Consider the following 22,310-nt stretch of genomic DNA (forward strand, 5'->3'; position numbering starts at 1 on the left):
AAAAGCCCAGAATGAACAGGGATCTAAGTGAATAAAATGCAAGTTAAATTGAATTGTTTCTCACAGACATACCTAAAATGTTTGCAATATACTGTAAATGTGATGCTAGTCACTACTCACGGATAAGCTGTGATGCTGGATATGCAAGAGGTCCGGGGTCAAAAGCCAAGAGAGTACGTCATAGAAAGAGAGATGAGGCAAAGGCGTAGTCAGGAAACAGTCTGAGAACAATATTCCAAGAAGATAGTGGATCACGACAAAAGAGCTAGGCAAAAGAATGGTCGAGATAAAACCTAGGTCGGGCAGCAAAAATCAGAATACCAGACAAGGAGCACAGAGCAAGCACATACCTCATGAGCAAAGCTACAATTGGCAGCAATCAAAGGCAGAGCGCCAGCTAAATAGCCAGGTAATTACTCTGGACAAGAGACACATGGATGAAGAACCAGCACACCATGGTCCTGATTGGATGGCTAGACTATTGCCCCAGACACTGACAGCTCACAATGCCCCAACATCAGATTGGATGGCTGAGCTGTCCATCACCATACTGACAGCTCAGCATGCCCCATTCCTAGATTGGACGACAGAACTGTCATTTACTGCGTCCAGGCGCTCAGATAAAAAGAATCGTGACAGCAAGTGTGGAAAAAGTTTGCAAATTAAACATGGTTCCACAACAGAAATTTTAAAAGGTTCCATTTTGTTGATTGATCAAAATAAAGTAAATGAACAAAAGACAAATCTAACTCAAATCAATATTCGGTATGACTATTCTTTGTCTTCAAAAGAGAATCAAAGCATCAATTGATCTTGATAAAGTTTTGAAGGAACTCGGCAGGGAAGTTGTTCCAAACATCTTAGAGAACTAACCACAGATGTTCTGTGGATGTAGACTTGTGCAATTCCTTCTGACGGTTCATGTAATCTCACACAGATTGGATGAAATTGAGATCAGGGCTCTGTGGAGGCCATATCATCCCTTCCAGGACGCTTCGTTTTTATTTATGATGAAGATAGTTCTTTATGACATTGCCTGTATGTTTGGGGTTGTTGTTCTGCTACAGAATACCGTATTTTTCGGACTATAAGACGCACCGAGCCATAAGAAGCACACAGGTTTTAGAGGTGGAAAATAGGGAAAAAAAGCTCCTATGGAATGCTGGGAGTTATAGTTCCCCACATTTATGTCATATGCTTGCCCCGAGAACTATAACTTCAAGCATGTCCTTCAGCTCTTATGCCATGCTGGGAGTTATAGTTCACCACACATTTGTCATGTGGTTGCTCTGAGGAGAACTATAACTCCCAGCACGTCCTTCAGCTCTTATGTCATGCTGGGAGTTATAGTTCACCACAGGAGCGGTACAGTGTTTATTGACATGTGCTTTTTCACTTTACTTTATACTTTACTTCTACCTTATAATGCCTGCCTCTCATTCTGGATAGGCAGGGAGCGGGGTCACACTGGCTGGGGGCTGCGGCAGCGAAGTCGGCTGGGGCTGCTGAGGGGGCTGTGGCTGCAGAGGGGGCAGTGCTGGTGGAGGAGGCTGTGGGAGCGGAGGGGGCTGTGGCAGCGGAGAGGGCTGTGGCAGCAGAGGGGGCTGTGGCAGCGGTAGGGGCTGTGGCAGCGGAGGGGGCTGTGGCTGAGGAGGGGGCTGTGGCTGAGGAGGGGGCTGTGGCTGCGGAGGGGGCTGTAGCAGTGGCGGGGGCTGTGGATGCGGAGGGGGCTGTGGCAGCGGCGGGGGCTGTGGATGCGGAGGGGGCTGTGCCAGTGGAGGGGGCTGTGGCTGTGTCAGCGGAGGGGGCTGTGCCAGCGGAGGGGGTTGTGCCAGCGGAGGGGGCTGTGGCAGCGGAGGGGGGCTGTGGCTGCGGAGGGGGCAGTGGCTGCGGCAGTGGAGGGGGCTGTGGTTGCGGAGGGGTCTGTGGCGGGGGCTGTGGCAGCTGGGGCGGCGATGGATCGGTGTTACCCAGTGGGCGCAGCCATGAATTCACTATGGCCATGCTAGACATCAGGAGTTGGGCGGTCTCCCATCCAGATTGCGCGCTGCAGTGACGTTACTAAGAGGCAGGACCGGGGATGACTGCACGCTGTTCTGTTTTATGTTGCCCCGGCCCTGCCTTTTAGTAACGTCACGGCAGCGTGCGATATGGATGGGAGACTGCCCACCTCCTGATGTCTAGCGTGGCCATAGTGAATTCATGGCTGCGCCCACTGGGTAACACCGCTCCATCGCCACCCCAGCTGCCACAGCCCCCTCCACTGCCACAGCCCCAGCCGCCTCCACAGCCCCAGCTGCCCCAACCCACATCATAAGAACGGTACATTTGGACCATAAGACGCATCACCCCCTTTTCCCAAAAATTTTTTGGGGAAAAAGTGCGTCTTATTGTCCGAAAAATACGGTAAATGTGGAGCCATTCAGACGCCTCCCTGATGGTATTGCAAATACTCATTATTGCACTGGTCTCCGGCCCTTCAGCAACAAACTGCTTTCTGTTACAGCCGAATATTTCACATTTTGATCTATCAATCCAGAGCACCTGCTGGTATTTTTCTGCACCCCAATACCTATGTTTTTGTCATAGTTGAGCAGCTTGGCCTAGTTTCGAATTTATGGTTTTATGCAGCACTTCTTCAATGAAGACCATATCTGGCCAGATTTCAATAAGCAGTAGATAGGTGTAGCTGGGTCCCACTGGTTTCTGCCAGTTCTGAGCTTTTGGCCCTGCCGGATGTATTCAGTTTTGAAGGGAAGCAGGCATGATTTGTCTTTCAGCTGCTCCACTAAGCTTCCTTGGTCGACCACTGCTTACACAGTCCTCAATGTTGCCATTTCTTAGTATCCTTAATGTTGAGAAATATTGACAGATACTTACCCTTCATGCATTACCATCAGAGAGGCTTCTGATTGGCTCCAAATGTATTCTGCATCAGGGTAATAATCTTAAACATACAGCCAATGTCATTAACAACTATCTCCAGCATAAAGAAGAACAAGGAGTCCTAGAAGTGATTATATGGCCCCCCATAGAGAATTGATCTCAACATTATAAAGTCTGTTGGGATTACACGAAGGGACAGAAGGATTTGCACAAGCCTACATCCACAGAAGATCTGTGGTTAGTTCCCCATGTTTAGAACGACCTCTAGGACAAGTTTCTTCAAATATGGTGTGCAAGTCTGTCTAGAAGAACTAATGCTGTTTTGAAGACAAGTGGCAGTCACACCAAGTATTGATTTGATTTAGATTTCTCTTTTGTTCATTCATTTTGCATTTTGCTAACTGATAAAAATAAACTATTAACACTTCTATTCTTGAAAGCATTCTTACTTTGCGCATTATTTCTACACCTGCTTAAAACGTGTGCATAGCGCTACATATATTAATCCGTGCAGCTTCTCCTGTTCTATAACACTGTGCCTGCAAAATGGACTGCAGTCTCAATGTGACAGCTTTCCTTTACAAAGAATCTGTCACCAGCTTTTTGCTACCTTATCTAAGAACAGCATAATGTAGGAAAAGAGACCCTGATTCCAGCAGTGTGTCACTTAGTTTACTGGGTGCAGCAGTTGTGACACAATCAGAGCATGTAGCAGTGCTCCACGACAGCTTTCTGTCTACATTGTACATTGACAGTGCTGGGAGTGAGTTGGACCAGGTCTCACATGGTCACCAGTCCAGGTAGTGATAATCTCCTGCTAATAAAACACTCATTGTATTGAAACAACAGCACACAGCCTAACAAATAAAAACGTGTCTCAGCCCCTACCTCATGCTGCCCTCAGATTACGTAGAAAAATACCTGCTGACAGATTCCCTTTATATGCACTCGTTATGACTAAGCCACATGTATCATACTGGAATTTCATACAATATAGAAATACTGCTGGAGTAGTTAAGAGCTAACTTATTCTCATTATTATGATGCAATACTTGCCAGCAATAGGTACATGTTCCATTATGGAAATATGCATTAAACTCCAATACAAGCAGCCAGTATTCCATACAAGAATAATCCTTTAGCAGATAATTCCAACCTTTATATATCATAGATTACACACAGTTATGGTTTTCTAAAACGCTTAAAGTGATCTACATTTTGGGATTGCTCCATAAGGCAATCTGCAACTGATTTTAGTGACTGCAGTAATTTACATTAGTACTGTATGTCTTTACAGAATGTGGTTGCCTAGATATAAACAGTAAGTAGGCGCGAAGCAGAAAAAAGGGTGCGGACAAAGAAAAAAGTGAAACCGTGTATTTCCTTTTCTTCATACATTCCATTCTAAGTAAAATCTAAAAAAAAAAAGACCTTACGTAAGGAAAGTCTGTTTCCTTAACTTCATTACTAAAATCGCCTTGTATTAATTTTTTACGTTTATAAATAATATCTAGAATGTTTTTGGTAATGGGTGTTAGTACTCTGCCTACACTCAGTACAGAAGAGCACTTAGCTTCCACAGCTTTGACGACCTCTCTTTACAAGCCCTGTTCCCACAAACAAAAGTTGGTTTTAATCAATAGATCTTGGAATAATAATAACTTACACAATTGGATGTGATTAACACAAATGCTCCTGTACTGAGATAATCTTATAAATGTGCCCCTGCTGTGTACTGTGTAATGGCTGTGTCTGACCGTGCAGGAACATGGTCTGATCATACCACAGCTCCTGGGCGGGGGAGGAAGCAAAAGAGTATACAGATATTACAGTACAGGATCACAGCTGATTTCTTTTTAAACAATGTTTTCCTCAAAGAAAGAATAATTTGCAATCCCCTGCTCAAATGTCTGCATATTCTTTTGCCTCCTCCCCTGCCCAGGAGCGGTGGTATGATCAGACCATGTTCCTGTACGGTCAGACACAGCCATTACACAGTACACAGCAGGGGCACATTTCTAAGATTATCTCAGCACAGGAACATTTTTTTAAAAAACGTCCAATTGTGGATCTTATTATTAGCCCAAAATCTATTGATTAAAATGAACTTTTATTCATGGGAAAACCCTTTTAAGCTTTAAATTTGTCCTGTGCTGTATGCTAATAGTCTCTGAGCGGCCCAATGGGCGTATCCGGACCTCTCTCAAAACATCATCTTTTTTTTTTTTTTTAATTTTTATTTATTATAATGTAAATATAAAAATACTGAAAAAAGTGAAAACAACCTACGAAAGGCGCATTTATCATTTTAACAGTATGGGAAGGGGAACCCAAACTTATCATCAAGATAAAGACAACTGGAATAAGTATACATCCTGAAGACACGCAGGCCACTCTCTGGACGAAGATATCAATGTAATCCAGGAGTAAAGGAGGATTCAGTTACCACAAGTGTGGCAATTCCAGACCAAACACTTCTATAGACAATTGGGGAAATTCAAAAACATCCACACATATAGACGTAACCATCCATACACACTCTAACACCCACTCATTCATTCACTCCTTCACTACCAACCCCTAGAGAAGTGGTGCAATAAGTAAGATACTAGCTGAAGTAAACCCCTTTAGCTAATAATTTTGGGGGGATAAAACCGTAATTGCAGCCTCAGACTCAACTGACAAGACCATCTCACATTTGTTTGACCATTTCCTAGAGTACTGGATAAGTACTTCAGAGAAGGGAATATATTTTTAAGCCAATGACACAACAGAGGAATATCTGTCGACCTCCACAACATTTTGACCACTTTCCTCGCACAGAAAAGAAGGATGCAAAAGAAAAGTTGTTTGTAGGAATTCTAAATCAAATCATCCAAGGAGACACACTTGCGTCTGGGAGAGGAGCCCAGGGAACTCAAAATGGGAATGCATTAAGAAGACCATCTCAGACCAGAATGGTGAGAGCTTGGGAAAGGACCAGATGGCATGTTTAAAAACGTTCCTTTGGCTATTCCACATTGAAAGCAAAATTACAGTGCTGACTATTATTTGACCTCTACCGTGTGGCATAAACACAAAGTGACACCAATATGTAAGTATTATATTTCCCTGTAGTGTACATTGGTGTAACAAGGCCATGCCAATCCAAGGATGCAGCAGAGATTACAACTAGAGATAGTCCAAAGGTGCCAATACACCGTCATTACACCACCTCTACCAACTCCACCAATACATGTGAATATTCGTCAGAGCATTCATGTTCTTCACGAGGGAGTGTAGAGTAATCAACTTATCGCAAGGAAGAACAAAAAAATGAGGTGTTTGAATTCAACTGTGAGTAAAGGCCCCGTCACACTTAGCGACGCTGCAACAATCCCGACAACGATACGACCTGTCAGGGATCGTTGCTGCATCGCTATGTGGTCGCTGGTGAGCTGTCAAACAGGCAGGCTCACCAATGATCAGGGGAGCAGCGACATCGTGGAAAGAATCTTTCCACGATGTCCTGCTCCTGGTTACGAGCCTGCTGAAGCAGGAGCAGGCTGGTAACTATGGTAAACATCGGGTTACTCGGGGCACACGCGCACCTAGTAACCCGCTGTTTATCATGGTTACCACTCTGCTACAGTGAGCGGGAGGTTACCGCTCACTTTAGCAGGCTCGTAACCATGATAAACAACGGGTTACTAGGTGCGCGTGTGCCCCTAGTAACCCAATGTTTATCATGGTTACCAGCCTGATCGCTGCTCCTGCTGGTCACACACAGCGATGTGTGCTGACCAGCGGGAGAGCAACGACCAAAAAATGGTCCAGGACATTCTGCAGCGATCAGTGACCTCACAGCAGGGGCCTGATCGCTGCAAAGTGTCACACATAGCGACATCGCTGGTGAGGTCGCTGTTGCGTCACCAAAACCGTGACACAGCAGCGATCTCGCTAGCGATCTCGCTATGTGAGACGGGGGCTTAACAGTGGCTAAAAGATAAAGTAACATTTTAAGTGGGAACTTACTGAAAAGTCGTCCTCGGGAAATAATACAAGATCCTTCAGAGGGTCGTTGGAATAACTATTTTCTAGTTCTGCAATGGCGGACTCGTAATCCAATGGCTCTAAGAGTTTAGGCTTCTCGTGCTGCAAGATAAAAAAAAACAATGTTTATAATCAAGGTAGATATATAATAAAAGCTACAGGAAACACTTCCTGAAGAAAAGTAAGATTTTCACACCGGTACAATAAATCAGATACTTTACTCTTTTATGCCCCCATCCTCTTTTCCAACAGGAGCTTTAATCAAGGAGTAATGAAAATGAGACACCAGCTCCAGAAGCTGAATTATTCATGTACGGTTATAGGGCAGGATTTTCAACAAGGTTCTACTATTATTAGGATTCAATGGAAAGATTAATAGGAGCAGTGCCCTGACAAGCACACAGTCATTAGCATGAAAAATAATGGCTGTCAGTATAAACGGAAGACACGACTGTCACAATAATATGAGGACTGTGGGTCTTATTAGAGCCTGGTCACAATGTTATACATCACATGATTAATAATGGCTAATGTGACAATGATAACTTGTATACTATTCATGGGACTTTTGATTATACCATATTTTTTACAATTACATTTGGAAAAACAGCACAATTCTTTTAAATAAAATATTCTGCTTCTGCTAAAAATACAGCCGCTGACCACAAAAAAAAAAAGAGAGGATGTGATGTTTTATATGTAAAGATTATTTAAAGAATAACCGTCATTTTTATTTTTATTTCATAAATCAATAGTATACATGAAAATAATAAACTTTGTAAGATTGTTCTTTTAGTCTCAAAATTCTCAATTTACTGGTAAAATGTGTACTTAGTGAAGATAGATTGTTACATTACTGAGATAGGAGAGATTACTGAGATAGAAACTTACAAAACCTAAAGTAGAAATGTTAAAGCATATTAATCTTTCACGTTATATATCCACAGTGAAAGCCTATCTTAGAACGTATTCCCAAACCTGGATTTCTGGAGTCATGTCTCCAGTTACTATAACTTTAAATGAATGACTTCATAGAAAATAGCTCGTTTCTCAGGAGTCTTATAATAAATTAGATATAGTGTTGGTTCAAGTCCAGTTATGATCATGTGTAATCTATCCCCCATCTTTATTTATTAGTTCATTCATTCATTTTACAGCAAAATACCCAAAGGCATTTTTTTCATTGCGCTTGTGAGTGTGTTTAATAAACGTTTGCGTTTTTAGCGCATTTTTAATGCTGCGATTTTTGTCTCCTTTTGGTTTGTGTCCCCCATTTGGTATATCCTCTCCATTTCCTTATAGATTGTAAGCTTGCAAAGAGGGCCCTCACGCCTCCTGATTGATCTATGTGTAACTTTGTAGTGTCTTTATTGTCTTAAGTTAACATGTCCCCGCTTAATTGTAAAGTGCTGTATACTATAAAGTGCTATATTTTATATAAAACTATTATTATGTTATAAATAAAGCTGCTTTGTTTTTGATACTTTCTGGTATTTGGCTTTGACAAAACTTTATTTATACAGTCATGTGTGGTTGATGTGTGTTTTTACCTGAGGACTTTCCGCATCTAATGCATTTGGGGAAAACGGGCACATAAAACTCAGCATTCCCGCAAGAGAAATTAACATGTTGCGTATATTTCAAACATGCGCCTCAGGTCCTATTACACAAAGTAAAAAAAGCACAGTGGGCATGAGATTTCTAAAATTCTCATCCAGTTTTCTGGAACTGTAATATGCAGCGCCAAAAAATATTGAGTGCTAGTTACATTATAGCTGCCTTTGCTTCCTCAGCCCTAAGGCTAAGTGCCCACAATGCAGAAATGCTCCGGATTTTTCCTGAGCGTTTCTGCATCTCCCTGGCAGAAAAAACGCATGCGGATTTTACATGCGTTTTTCCTGCCAGGGACAAGCGTAATTGAAGCGTTCTTCACATGCGATTTTAGCATCACTTGGAAAGTGCTTGACATCTTGGTCACACTATATAAATCCATGCAACCGGCATGGATTTATATAGTGTGACCGTAAAAGAATGGTAAAAAATAAAAAATAAATATTATACTTACCTTCTGATGGCCCCCGGTGTTCTTATCTGATGCGGCCGATCTCCCCGGTGTCTCGCTGTTGTGTACAAGGACCTGCCATGACGTAATTTAGTCATGTGACAGGTCACTGGACCGCCGACGTCAGCGGTCGCGTGACCCGTCACATGACTAAATGACGTCATGGCAGGTCCTTTTAGACCATCGCGAGCTGCCGGGAAGCCAGGACGGATCGCTGAGGAGACCGGGGGCCATCAGAAGGCAAGTATAATGTATATTTTTTATTTTAATTATTTTTTTTTACAGGTACTATGGTAACTGGGTCTGGAGGAGAGTCTCCTCTTCTCCAAACCCGGGTACCATCCGCACATTAAATCGCTTAATATCCGCATGTGCACATGTAGTGATGCGGATATTATGCGACTCAATGCAAGTCAATGGCGGCGAAAACGCCGCGATTACGTAAAATAATTGATAATGCTGCGGATTTTCCCTCAATGATAATCCACAGCGGAAATTTCCGCAGCATGTGCACAGTACATGCGGATTATCATTGGGGAACATGGCAGGCCTTCTACCAAGCGTTTTTTAAGCATTTCTGCAGGGGAATTGCCGCTTTGAAACGCTTAAAAAACGCATAGTGGGCACACAGCCTGAAGATTCACTACAGCTACACAGAGTTTAACTAACATATGTAGCCAATGCATACATTTTATTAATACATCACACATGAAAATATAAGCAGCCATCTAATGTTGAGGGGCTTTAGGCAAGAAATTTTTAGGTGGTAGCAGCCATTTATATAGATGGGGTGTATCGCCTGTGACTGTGTTGGAGTGTGAATAGACTACAGCTGCAGTGTTTCTTTGTTCACCCATGAGTCATTGTATAAGTGCTAAACTATCGTTTTTGAATAGGAATGAGCTGCGGAACCGTGGAAGTTCAGATTCTGGTAACCGACCCAAACTTTATTCCAAAGTTCGATTCAGGGACCAGAACTGTACCCAAACTTGAACCAGAACCCAAAGCCAGTGGCGTACCGCCAATGGCGGCAGACCACGCGACTGTTATGGGGCCCGTGAGCTGGAGGGGGCCCCATAGCAGTCGCCCCCTTCCTGCACTCCCCACTCAGCTGCATGATTGCTGCTGCCCACAGGCACTGTCTTCCGGCATGGCCGCGCGCAGTGCGATGTGCGGCTGTGTGTTGTAGTAATGACACGGCAGGGGTGACACTGCGCCTTTAATTGTGCTTGTGTCGCCCCTGCCACGTCATTGCTAGCAGACACAGCCGCATAGGGCACTGCGCGCGGCCATGCCTGAAGACAGTGGGGCGGCAATCAAGCTGCGGAGCGGGGGGTGCAGGAGGGGGGCCCCGATGAAGGAGGGGTCCTGATGAAGGCAGGCCCCGAGGGGGGCCCTGATGAAGGCAGGCCCCGAGGGGGGTCCTTATGAAGGGAGGCCCTGAAGGGGGCCCTGATGAAGGGAGGCCCCGAAGGGGGCCCCGATGAAGTGCTGGCAATCAAACACTGCCGGAGGTCCTCGCTGCGGAGATGCTGGGGAAGCGGTGTGGGCCCCGACGGCGAGTGGGCCCCACTGATGGTCGAGGGCCTGTGATGGCCATCAGACAAGCCGGCGACCCCGCACAGTTGGACCGGACACAGGCCAAGGGACAGGTGAGTGAGGCTTGTCGCCAGATTCCCCAATCCCCATATTAAATATATTTCTAATGTGTCTTGTGTGTATGTCAGTGTGTATGACTGTGTATATATATATTTATGTCTGTTTTATGTGTTTTTAAGAATGTGTTCAAATATGTACGTATGTCTGTATGTGTACTTATCTGTGTATCTGTTTGTGCGCGCGCGTGTCAGCGTACCGTGTGTGCGTGCGTGTCTGCGTACCGTGTGTGTGTGCGCGTGTCTGCATACCGTGTGTGTGCGCGTGTCTGCGTACCGTGTGTGTGCGCGCGTGGCTGCGTACCGTGTGCGTGCGCGCGTGGCTGTGTACCGTGTGCACGCGCGTGTCTGCGTACCATGTGTGCGCGCGCGTGGCTGCGTACCGTGTGCGCGCGTGGCTGCATATGTGAAGGATGAGGGGACAGCCTGGGTCCTGTGTACTATACCTATATTTCTACGCCGTATCTGTGCATCATGAATGTTGGTATGTATTAAAGGGCCCACTGAGACTCTTTCGCCCAGGGCCCACGAAAACCTGGAGCCTTCCCTGGTTGATAGCAATGATGGAGGAGAGAACGTCATGTGACACTCTCTCTCCCATCATTCCTACTCTGCGTCTGACGCAGTGGGGTGATAACGCTCCACGCTGTGTCACACAGTGGAGCTGGCAGCTGCTGAGGTGATGAGAGAGACGCGCTGCAGAGACTGAAGCAGCGGAGAACGAGGAGTGGTAAGTATTTATTTATTTATAAATCAGTGAGTAATGATAATACTGGAGGACTGGGGGCTGCATTTTACCCTATGGTGGGGGGGAGCTGCATTTTACCCTATAGGGGGCTGCATTATACTGCGTACAGACAATGGGGTGAATTATACTGTGTTAAGGACCATGGGGAGTGCATTATACTGCGTGGAGGACCATGGGGAGTGCATTATACTGTGTGGAGGACCATGGCGAGTGCATTATACTGTGTTGAGGACCATGGTGAGTGCATTATACTGTGTGGAGGACCATGGCGAGTGCCTTATACTGTATGGAGGACCATGGCGAGTGCATTATACTCTGTGGAGTGTGGAGAGGTGTGGGGCCACTATACTGCATATAGGCCCATTATACTGCATGGGGGGCTGTGTAGGGGTCACAGTTGGAGGATCATACTGTGTTGGGGTCAGCATACTTTGCCCTGGGAGTTGAGGTGGGGTACAGTATTGTCATTAAACTGTGCATGTGGAGGAATTCACCGTGGGGGTATCATACTATGTTTGGGGGGCACTTTTGTTGGCATCAAACTTTATGGGGCAATGAAAAAGGAATCTAGGACTTCAGCAGGAGGAAAATTACTATGTAAAGGCTGGAAAGTTGTGAGATCTGCTCTTCTGTGACCCAGATAATTATTTACATTTTTTTGGGGGGTAGGTGCCCAATTAGAACTTCTGCTATGGGGTCCCATGATTCCTATGTACGCCCCTGCCCAAAGCCCATTTAAAAAGAATGCGAACCCGAACTTTTGAGCTGGAAAAAATCCTCTCTCTCCCCCTCTTTCTGCCTCTCTACCCCTCTCTCTGCCCCTCTCTCTGCCTCTTTCCCCCTCTCTCTGCCTCTCTCCCCCTCTCTCTGCCTCTCTCCCCCTCTCTCTGCCTCTCTACCCCTCTCTCTGCCTCTCTACCCCTCTCTCTGCCTCTCTCTGCCTCTCTCCCCCTCTCTCTGCCTCTCTACCCCTCTCTCTGCCTCTCTGCCCCTCTCTCTGCCTCTTTCCCCCTATCTCTGCCTCTCTCCCCCTCTCTCTGCCCCTCTCTCTGCCTCTCTCACCCTCTCTCTCCCTCCCTAACCCTTTCTCTGCCTCTCTCATCCTCTATCTCCCTGGAACTTCAAACACTGCAACGGACTTCCAGGAGAAGTCAGTGTTTGCCGAACTTTTAAGTTTGGATTCGTTCATCCCTATTCTTGAACAACTTTGAAAATACTACAAAAATGTGACGCAGTAATAATGTGGTTTTACCATGACTTTACAGATGCCCATATGCTTCTACATAGCCTAAGCCTTGATGTGAATATTCACCCATAATGAAATATGAGTAGCTGAATAATAATTGACCCATACAATTGTCAAACATAACCAACCTGATGTAAAGCAAAGTTATTCCAGCCAGCAAGTCCATTTTTTATATAGTATATAAATCCATATCGCACAGTAGGTATATAAAGAAACAACAGAATACAGATTAGACTCACATAATATTTACATGACTATTGTTAAGAAACTATGTCAGTGCTTATATGGCCGACACAGTGATTCAGATATGAAATAACCAGGGCTGGGATGAAGATATTTAGTAAAGAAAGGAGAGAATTCAGTGTAATGTGGAGGAGTCCTGGAGGGACACATCCCCTTCTGTATCCCTGGAATGTGCATCCAGAACATATGGCAGAGAACATTCAAGACAATTCTGGCTTCCCTCCAGCACATGGCTTTACTGAGCATTAAACTCAATATTACATATCACAGCTTATAAATTATTTTCCTAATGACAGTGCTGGTAAAGCATTTAACACTTGCCATGTGCTTCTGCCATATGTGTAGGTGAAGCAATTGGAAAATTCAGGCTACCACTAGATTTTATGAAATGTCTCACTGGCATATTCTCAATGTGTATGTGCGAGATCAGAACGCTACATTGCTTCACTAAGGTTTCCGAAAAATCCTAATGCAAGCAGACTGTGAAGGGGGCATGAGGCTGTGTAATAACCCCAGCAAGGGCTGCATTGAAGAAGTGTCCTACTGTATGTATTCTTGGCAAGGGTTTAGCATCAGAAACTCAGACAACTTGTATGTATCCTCTGGGGATTTAACATGACCAATTTTCTTGGCAGAAAAAGCAACAGCTGGGATCATCCAAAATGACTATGATTTTGTATATTATATTTTTTGAGTACTCTAAAGCAGTTCACACCAAAATACCTCTGTAACTCCACATTGAGGATTCATATAAATCTAAAAATCCCACAGACATGTAAAATGTTAGACTTACGTGGGTAGATTCTATATCTCATTGTTAAGGTTGTCTGGCCTGTGGAGTCAGAGTCGGAGGATTGGCTTAACGACTCCACGGCCCTGCTTAGGCTACTCTATGTGACTGCAGACTTGGAATCCTCACATCGCGTGCACTGCGCACTGTGAGGATTCTCCAATGCCAATGCGGAGATGGAGTGGGAGATCATGTGCCCACAAGTATGCAATTTGCATATTCAACCTCGCTCAATACAATTGCATTGCGTGAGGCCACTCCCATCTGGCCGGCACGTGACCATATGTATGCCAATCACATATCTGCGGTCATGAGCCCGACGCTCCAGCCCTCGGAGAATCTTCATTGCGCACAGTGCTCCCGATGTGAGGATTCACAAGTCTGCAGTCACATAGAGTGTCTGCAGACTTGTAGCCTAAACCCAGCCAACCCCTTTAATTGAGATGATACCTGGGTCCTTGTTCTGTAAGGCCATGTTCACATATCATGTTTTTTTCAGTGTTTTTTTATGCTTTTTTATGCAAATTTTCAGCTGCGTTTTGCAGTACCAGCAAAGTCTATGAGATTCCAGAAATCTCATGCTCACAAGTTATGGGCGGTGAAAAAAACGCTGAAAAAACGCACCAAAATCGCAGGTGACATTTTTGCAGCGTTTTTGGGCCTTAACTAGAATGTTATTTTTTTCTTTTTCACTGAACTTTATGTACATGCATAACAGAGACAAAAGGACACTGGAAAAAACGCTGAAAAAATGCAACCAAAAAAAAGCAAAAAAGCAAGAAAACAGCAACAAAAATCCTGAACAACCTCCTGGCAAGAGATCAGGTTTTGCTGCAGAAAAGAAACGCAGAAAAAAACATGATGTGTGAACATAGCCTAATTAATATGGAAATCTGAAACAAATCTGTAACTGTTCAGAAATCAAAGGAAAGACATATGACTAAGACACAACGTAAAAACACAAGACAATAGATCATCAATTCAGAAAACCACAAGGATCATTGCACTAGCAAAAATTCTGCGCAGTCTGCAAAAGTGGTTTGAGACTGGCACCTAAGTTAGGCAATGAATGACTTAATGTAAAATACAAAATACACTTTTTTTCTAAAAGTTGCATTATTAACACAATTATTCCATTCTACTCACTACTACTGCATCTGTAAAGCTGAAGGAGTCCTCCAGAACTAAAAAAATGGATAGCCAATCATTAGGGCAGGGCATCAATATTACATCAGTGAGAGGGTCTAACTCTTGTTAACCCACTACACCAGCTGAATAAAGGCGGCAGTGAGTGCCACCTCTCCTTTACTGTTTACCAAGCACACCTATCTACTATTAGTAATGGCTGGCGCTGCAGCTCAGTCATGTTCACCTGAATGTGACTGAACTGCTCTAAGTTCTGATATAGATCCAGCAAAGGTGAGACTGACTCAGACAACACAGCAATAGGATATTATGGCACAAAAAAGTGCGTATTTGACATCTGTCAATGACTTGTGAAATGTCAAAGGGGTTGTCCGGCCTTAGGATACAAGTCTGCAGTCACTATGTAACTGCAGACTTGTGAATCGTCACATCACTCTCCCTATGCGCTGTGAGGGTTCTCTGGTGTCAGGAGTACCAGATGCGTGACGGCAAGTGATTTGCGTACATGCGGTCACGTGCCGACTAGATGGAGGAGGCTTCGCTCAATGCAAATATATTGAGCGAGGCAGGATACAATCTAGTTGGAATGTGGCAGGAAGTATGCAAATCGCATACCTGTGGCCACATAACTCTCGCTCTTGGTCGCCGGTGCCTCCTCACAGTGTGCAGTGCAAGTGATGTGAGGATTCACAAGTCTGCAGCCATATAGAGTGACTGCAGACTTGTAGCCTAAGGTCGGACAACTCCTTTAAGATGCCCCGTTCTTGGCATCTCAGGATCATCAATTAGCAAGTTATCCCTTAACCCACAGATAGGATCTAACTTATTTTTTTGGGGAATAACCCTTTAAGAAGTTAACAGTAGAGGACATAAGTTACAGGAAATGCTCTTTAATTAATGTCCCTACATAATTCTAACATGCTACAGAAGCCCCCTTGGAGGTTTGCTATGAATATTGCATTGCTGCTCATTGACTTGTGCTGTACACAGCCATTATTCTTCTAGTGATATTTGGTAATTTGCTGTCTGTCATGCAGAGTTTCATATAAGTACCAGCCGTACAGTGTATATAGACTGCACCATGGTGGGATATAATGTAACTTGCACAATGGGGAGGCACAATCAGCAGCTACTGATCATCAGAAAAGCTCACTGACCCGTACTGCACTGCAGAGTGTACAATATAGTGCAGCTGTATATACAACACTAATAATTATGTAACCTGCCCTCTGCATATAAACTAATATTTTCTAATTAATCTAATTTATACCTTATTATCTCTACTCCAATGACGTCATACAGCTACAACGTGTCAGAATGAATCATGAGCCAAAAGCTTCCAGAAACTGTTTGTTGCATGAAAAAATAAAATAAAACAGGATTTCTGTAAGAACAGGCTACTGTATGCTCAGCACTCACAAGTGCATCTGTACTACTTCCCAATTCTGTTTATTGTGCCTATGCCGTACACACATCACACACACACACATACACATATATCACACACACATATCAGATACACACATATCACACACACATATCAGACACACACATACACATATATCACACACACATATCAGACACACACATACACATATATCACACACACATATCAGACACACATACACATATATCACACACACATATCAGACACACACATACACATATATCACACACACATATCAGACACACACATACACATGTATCCCACACACACATATCAGACACACATATCACACACACACATATCAGACACACACATATCACACACACACACATATCAGACACACACATATCACACACACACATATCAGACACACACATACACATATATCACACACACACATATTAGACACACACATATCACACACACACATATCAGACACACACATATCAGACACACACACATATATCAGACACACACATAAACATGTATCCCACACACACACATATCAGACACACACATACACATATATCACACACACATATATCAGACACACACATACACATATATCACACAAACATATATCAGACACACACATACACATATATCACACACACATATATCAGACACACACATACATCCCACACACACACATATCAGACACACACACATATATCCCACACACACACACATATCAGACACACACACACACATATATCACACACACATCATACACACACATATTACACCTGTCAGATTTTGACACCTCACAGTTTACCTTCTGAATATTTTTTGCTTCTGCAGTTTGTGACCATATTTGTTTGAGGTGAGCAGGAAGCGAGTGAAAATAACTGAGAAAAGACTAACCAGCTCGCTGCAGCCAGGTCCTGGCCAGTCTGCGGCAACGCCAATGATTCACTACTTGCACTGCACTCTGCCCAATTTTTACAGGGTGATTTTTAAGGGCATCTGTCATCAGGTTTTTGCTGTGCAAGCTGAGAGCAGCATGATGTAGGGACAGAGACCCTGATTGCAGCAATGTGTCATTTACTGGGCTGCTTGGTGCAGTTTGGATAGAATCCCTGTTTTCTCTGCTGAAGATGTAGCAGTGCTTAGAAAGCTGAGCTCTGTATAACACCGCCCACACCTCTGACTGGCAGCTTCCTGTGTACACCATGCATTGTCAGCAAGTTGCCAATCAATGGAGGATGCGGGGTTAAGCAGATTAGCCTGACTGTCATGCACATGGGACCTAGTCAGGCAGTGATCATCTCCTGCTGATAAAACACTGATTGTATTCAAACTACAATACACAGCCTTATAAGTGACACCTCACTGGAATCAGGCTCTCTGACCCTACCTCATGCTGCTCTCAGAATAAATTACAAAAATCTGCTAACAGATTCTCCAGTGCTGGCACTCTGCAGCTGATCCGGAGTCTCTCGCTTATCGAGTCCAGTGCTGGCACTCTGCTGCTGATCCGGAGTCTCTCCCTTATCGAGTCCAGTGCTGGCACTCTGCTGCTGATCCGGAGTCTCTCGCTTATCGAGTCCAGTGCTGGCACTCCGCTGCTGATCCGGAGTCTCTCCCTTATCGAGTCCAGTGCTGGCACTCTGCTGCTGATCCGGAGTCTCTCCCTTATCGAGTCCAGTGCTGGCACTCCGCTGCTGATCCGGAGTCTCTCCCTTATCGAGTCCAGTGCTGGCACTCCGCTGCTGATCCGGAGTCTCTCGCTTATCGAGTCCAGTGCTGGCACTCCGCTGCTGATCCGGAGTCTCTCCCTTATCGAGTCCAGTGCTGGCACTCCGCTGCTGATCCGGAGTCTCTCCCTTATCGAGTCCAGTGCTGGCACTCCGCTGCTGATCCGGAGTCTCTCCCTTATCGAGTCCAGTGCTGGCACTCCGCTGCTGATCCGGAGTCTCTCCCTTATCGAGTCCAGTGCTGGCACTCCGCTGCTGATCCGGAGTCTCTCCCTTATCGAGTCCAGTGCTGGCACTCCGCTGCTGATCCGGAGTCTCTCCCTTATCGAGTCCAGTGCTGGCACTCTGCTGCTGATCCGGAGTCTCTCCCTTATCGAGTCCAGTGCTGGCACTCCGCTGCTGATCCGGAGTCTCTCCCTTATCGAGTCCAGTGCTGGCACTCCGCTGCTGATCCGGAGTCTCTCCCTTATCGAGTCCAGTGCTGGCACTCCGCTGCTGATCCGGAGTCTCTCCCTTATCGAGTCCAGTGCTGGCACTCCGCTGCTGATCCGGAGTCTCTCCCTTATCGAGTCCAGTGCTGGCACTCCGCTGCTGATTCGGAGTCTCTCCCTTATCGAGTCCAGTGCTGGCACTCCGCAGCTGATCCGGAGTCTCTCCCTTATCGAGTCCAGTGCTGGCACTCCGCTGCTGATCCGGAGTCTCTCCCTTATCGAGTCCAGTGCTGGCACTCCGCTGCTGATCCGGAGTCTCTCCCTTATCGAGTCCAGTGCTGGCACTCCGCTGCTGATCCGGAGTCTCTCCCTTATCGAGTCCAGTGCTGGCTTTCTGCTGCTGATCCGGTATCAGTGTTTTGGCCGCACTGTTAACGTTACATCACCACTGCAGGAAATCCCTGAGCTCAGAGACTCATGCCCTTTATATAGGCAGAGGTGCTGAGCTCAGTGATTGTCTGCAGTGGTTATATGAGCTGCCGATATAATGTCAATGCTGCAGTCAAAACATTGAGACTGGAATAGCATCGGAGAGTTGGCACTGGATCTGAGAAGTACCTGCTGTTTGTTACATTGTGTATATAAAAGCACTTGGGGTTCACTTCTCTTAAAGTGGAAAACCCTTTTAAAGATGATTTATGTAATCAGCTTCTTAAAACCCAGCAGATGCATACATTGTTTCTATAGAAGCAGCAGCAATGGTTATCCTGTAACAATAGTGGAGACCTTGTTATCCACATAAACTAGACATTGCATACTATTATGTGCAATTCACTAATTTACATTTATTAGCTGAGATCCTGCTTTAAGGGACTGTCTCATCATAAACAACCTTCTTATACAGATGCCCCCAGCAACTAGTCAGACATTTCTGTAAAACGGCAGATCATGTAATGAGGCATATGGGTAGGTGTTGTTTCATCACTTAAAGGGGCTGCATAGAATGACTGCTTTCTTACAAATTCAGTGTCACGTCAGTTTCAGGTTGCGCTAGTGTAGCAGATAAACCCCATGTGGTTCAATTAGCTCAATCCATGGACTGATATGATGCTGTTTTGGGAAAAAAAGGTATTTTTTTTATAATGAAATCCCAAAGCAGAATTGTTACAGGAAATGGCAATTCCCCAAATCTGCAGTTTATGGAATCCTATAGTCCACCAGTGGCTATACACTGACATAACACAGCTACGTGGGTGTAGCTAAGTCATGTTAAGTTTAATTTCCGAATAACCTCCATACCTTATATTGATTTCTCATGCTCGCAACAAGAATGATTTGGTCGATAACATTATCATGCCTTAGGAAACTGCACACAATGTTCCCTGATATACAGACGTATATACATAATGCAGCATGCATAATGCACCTAATGCAGCTGCTTCATATTTTAGTCAAAGAACCTGCCGAAGAGCACGAAGTAAAAGAACTGCGTTGCTTAGGTGCTTTCCATTCTACGTCTGCTGTTCCGAAATTACTTGCAATGATTTATCTTGTCTGGGGCTCTTTCTACACCTTGGGGGTAATCACCCAAAATTTGCCAGGATGGAGATGTATAAAGAAATAAATAAGTAATAATCATAACTATAAGGGTATGTGCCCACGATGCAGAAATGAAGCAGAAAATTTCCGCAGCGTTTCTGCATGTAAAAATGCTTGCGGATATTACACGCGTTTTTGACGCGTTTTACATGCGGATTTGACTTGCGTTTTTCAAATGCATTGGCACCTCAAATCCGCATGCAGAAACGCACAAATAATGGACATGCTGCGGATTTTTCCGCAAGGAAAATCGGCTGCAGAAAATTCCGCAGCATGGGCACAGAACATGCAGATTTTCATTGGGGATCATGGGGCACGGATTACCAAGCGTTTTGCAAGCGTTTACGCTGCAGAAAATCCGCATCAAAAACGCTTGAAAAACGCATAGTGGGCACACAGCCTCACAGTCACCAGAGTTTAGAATCTAAGGTTCATTATTAATACATAGTACAACCCCTGGCAAAAATTATGGAATCACCGGGCTCGGAGGATGTTCATTCAGTTGTTTAATGTTGTTGAAAAAAGCAGATCACAGACATGGCACAAAACTAAAGTCATTTCAAATGGAACCTTTAGGGCTTTAAGAAACACTAAAAAAAATCAAGATAAAAAATGTGGTACCCAATAAGGGTAATTTTTTTCAGACCAAGCAGAGGGAAAAAATTATGGAATCACTCAATTCTGAGGAAAAAATTATGGAATCATGAAAAACAAACACACAAAAGAACATTCCAATACATCACTAGTATTTTGTTGCACCACCTCTGACTCTAATAACAGCTTGCAGTCTCTGAGGCATGGACTTAATGAGTGGCAAACAGTACTCTTCTTCAATCTGGCTCCAACTTTCTCTGATTGCTGTTGCCAGATCAGCTTTGCAGGTTGGAGCCTTGTCATGAACCATTTTCTTCAACTTCCATCAAAGATTTTCAATTGGATTGAGATCCGGACTATTTGCAGGCCATGACATTGACCTTATGTGTCTGCTTTCAAGGAATGTTTTGACAGTTTTTGCTCTATGGCAGGATGCATTATCATCTTGAAAAATGATGTCATCATCCCCAAACATCCTTTCAATTGATGGGATAAGAAAACTGTCCAAAATATCAATGTAAACTTGGGTATTTATTGAAGGTGTAATGACAGTCATCTCCCCAGTGCCTTTACCTGACATGCAGCCCCATATCATCAATGGCTGTGGAAATTTGCATGTTCTCTTCATGCAGTCATCTTTATAAATCTCATTGGAACGGCACCAAACAAAAGTTCCAGCATCATCACCTTGCCCAATGCAGATTCGCGATTCATCACTGAATATGACTTTCATCCAGTCATCCACAGTCCACGATTGCTTTTCCTTAGCCCATTGTAACCTTGTTTTTTTCTGTTTAGGTGCTAATGATGGCTTATGTTTAGCTTTTCTGTATGTAAATCCCATTTCCTTTAGGCGGTTTCTTACAGTTCGGTCACAGACATTGACTCCAGTTTCCTCCTATTCGTTCCTCATTTGTTTTGTTGTGCATTTCCTGTTTTGGAGACATATTGCTTTAAGTTTCCGGTCTTGACGCTTTGAGGTCTTCCTTGGTCTACCAGTATATTTGCCTTTAACAACCTTCCCATGTTGTTTGTATTGGGTCCAAATTTTAGACGCAGCTGACTGTGAACAACCACCATCTTTTGCAACATTGCGTGATGATTTACCTTCTTTTAAGAGTTTGATAATCCTCTCCTTTGTTTCAATTGACATCTCTCGTGTTGGAGCCATGATTCATGTCAGTCCACTTGGTGCAACAGCTCTCCAAGGTGTGATCACTCCTTTTTAGATGCAGACTAACGAGCAGATCTAATTTGATGCAGGTGTTAGTTTTGGAAATGAAAATTTACAGGGTGATTCCATAATTTTTTCCTCAGAATTGAGTGATTCCATATTTTTTTCCCTCTGCTTGGGCTGAAAAAATTACCCTTACTGAGTACCACATTTTTAATCTTGATTGCTTTTAGTGTTTCTTAAAGCCCTAAAGTTGCCATTTGAAATCACTTTAGTTTTGTGCCATGTCTGTGATCTGCTTTTTTTAAACAACATTAAACAACTGAATGAACATCCTCCGAGCCCGGTGATTTCATAATTTTTGCTAGAGGTTGTATATAGAAATCCTTCATTAAAGTAACATATAGGCAATATATACGGTATATTCCATCTTGAATCATACATACTATAGGGTTTACTAGGCAATATTTACTGAATTTACCTTTCTCTTTAGCAACACACATGTAAAAACTTAATGGACCAAGTTTTGCCGCCTCAAATATCTGCAACTTGCCCATGAA

At 44.1% G+C, this 22,310-nt stretch overlaps 1 protein-coding gene across 6 annotated transcripts in view; it reads right to left on the bottom strand.

Annotated features, from left to right (window-relative positions):
* Positions 1-22,310, bottom strand: part of DOCK10 (dedicator of cytokinesis 10) — a 401,433-nt gene that overhangs the window by 245,573 nt on the left and 133,550 nt on the right. For all 6 annotated transcript variants that reach the window (XM_073674692.1, XM_073674690.1, XM_073674693.1 and 3 more), the window contains exon 2: positions 6,901-7,020. In XM_073674692.1, the coding sequence (XP_073530793.1) occupies positions 6,901-7,020 (120 nt within the window). The remainder of the gene's footprint in view (positions 1-6,900; positions 7,021-22,310) is intronic.

Source organism: Phyllobates terribilis, unplaced genomic scaffold, assembly GCF_046119375.1.
Source record: "Phyllobates terribilis strain yellow unplaced genomic scaffold, ASM4611937v1 Scaffold_3__8_contigs__length_932513732, whole genome shotgun sequence".
Lineage (NCBI taxonomy): Eukaryota > Metazoa > Chordata > Amphibia > Anura > Dendrobatidae > Phyllobates > Phyllobates terribilis.